At 45.1% G+C, this 1,626-nt stretch overlaps 1 protein-coding gene across 1 annotated transcript in view; it reads right to left on the bottom strand.

Annotated features, from left to right (window-relative positions):
- Positions 1-410: 410 nt before the first annotated feature.
- The window catches only part of LOC111971739 (tetraspanin-7), a 17,882-nt gene continuing 16,666 nt past the window's right edge, over positions 411-1,626 (bottom strand). Inside the window, exons 2-5 of the mRNA XM_023998576.1 lie at positions 1,469-1,543; positions 885-980; positions 629-784; positions 411-503 (exon numbers count right to left, since the gene is read on the bottom strand). Of these exons, the coding sequence (XP_023854344.1) occupies positions 411-503; positions 629-784; positions 885-980; positions 1,469-1,543 (420 nt within the window). The remainder of the gene's footprint in view (positions 504-628; positions 785-884; positions 981-1,468; positions 1,544-1,626) is intronic.

The following is a 1,626-nucleotide window of genomic DNA, read 5'->3' as shown; positions in this document are numbered from 1 at the left end:
GCGGAGACGGGAAAGTGGAGTCACGGAGGCCTGAGAGACGACAAGGAAGGTAGAGCGAGGATAGGAGAGAGGAGAGAGAGGAGAGAGAGAGAGAGAAGAGAGAGAGAGAGAGAGAGAGAGAGAGAGAGAGATGAGAGAGAGAACGAGAGAGGAGAGAGAGAGAGAGAGAGAAGAGAGAGAAGAGAGAGGAGAGAGAGAGAGAGAGAGAGAGAAGAGATGAGAGAGAAGAAGAGAGAGAGAAGAGAGGAGAGAGAGAGGAGAGAGAGAGAGAGAGAGAGAGAGAGAGGAGAGAGAGAGAGAGAGAGAGAGGGAGAAAGGGGGGTGATAGATGTGTAGAGACGTGAGATAATTTAACTTTAGATTATAATGAACCTTAGACACAGCACTCCTATCATCAGACAACACATTCTCTATCTCACCTGTGAGAAGGCAATTCCAAATGTTACTCCCGCGATGATGGCCATGTTGGTCTCAAGGAAGGAGGTTACCAGTTCATAACAGCCCTGAAACACAAAAAACACAGGGGATGGGTTAGTATGTAACATATGGGGATGGGATAGTGTGTAACACAGGCCACTGGTTAGTGTGTAACACAGTGGACGGGTTAGTGTGTAACACACACACAGACCTGCTGGTAGACCTTGGTGTGGTTTATGGTGGTGTTGCGGAGGTCCTGAGGGCTGCAGTCAGAGGAGTTGGAGCAGCAGCTCAGGGGAAAGCCGTTAGCAGGGTAGTACACACTGCCCAACCAGCTGGTGTAGTTGTTCACCCCACAGCAACGCAGCTGGAGAGAGACACACATAGACGTGATTTAATTTTTGTATTGTTGTGACAATAGTAGTTTTGTTGATGTTGCCGTTGTTGATGTTGTTGTTGGGACTCACGCTGCTTTGGACGTTGTCCACAGCCAGGCTCTTCTCATCCTCAGCATCATAATTCAACACAGCGTCAGTATACGTCCTCAGGAAGGTACCTTTTATCTGTGGACACACACAGCATATGTTTTACTATCCGTGTGGGGCCTTAAAATGTATTTCCATTAAAAGTCCTATTTTCCCTAACCGTAAACCTAATTGTAACCCTAACCAAATAGCCTTTGTCCTCGTGTGGACCTGGGAAATGTCCCCATAAGGGAAAATTTTCCTGGTTTTACTATCCTAACTCTTACCCTAACCTTAACCTTAACCTTAATCCCAAAACCTAACCTTAACCCTAAACCTAACCCTAATTCTAACCCTAACACTAATTCTAACCTTAACCCTAAACCCCGTAGAAATAGAATTTGACCTTGTGGGGACTAACAAAATGTCCCCAGTTGGTCAAATATTTGTTTGTTTATTTTTCTTGTGGGGACCAGAATAGTTAAACAAGTCTATACACACACACGTGATGTATCTCTACTGGCAAGTACTCAGCTGAGATGGTCCAGATGAACTATGAGTAATGTAGTTCAAATAGAGAAACTGACCTCATGACGAAAAACAAAGCCAGAGATCCCAGCCACCAACTCAGCGAGGAACACCAGGGACAAGAACATTACATACTGCAGAGAGAAAGAGAGAAAGAGAGAGAGAAGGGGGGAGAAAGAAGTGGAAATAAAAGAGAAATAAGCTACATACAGTATAC

This window comes from Salvelinus sp. IW2-2015, linkage group LG2 (genome assembly GCF_002910315.2).
Source record: "Salvelinus sp. IW2-2015 linkage group LG2, ASM291031v2, whole genome shotgun sequence".
In the NCBI taxonomy this organism is placed as follows: Eukaryota; Metazoa; Chordata; class Actinopteri; order Salmoniformes; family Salmonidae; genus Salvelinus; species Salvelinus sp. IW2-2015.
The sequence above is the reverse complement of the archived record's forward strand: the minus strand, read 5'-3'. Positions and strand labels throughout refer to the sequence as shown.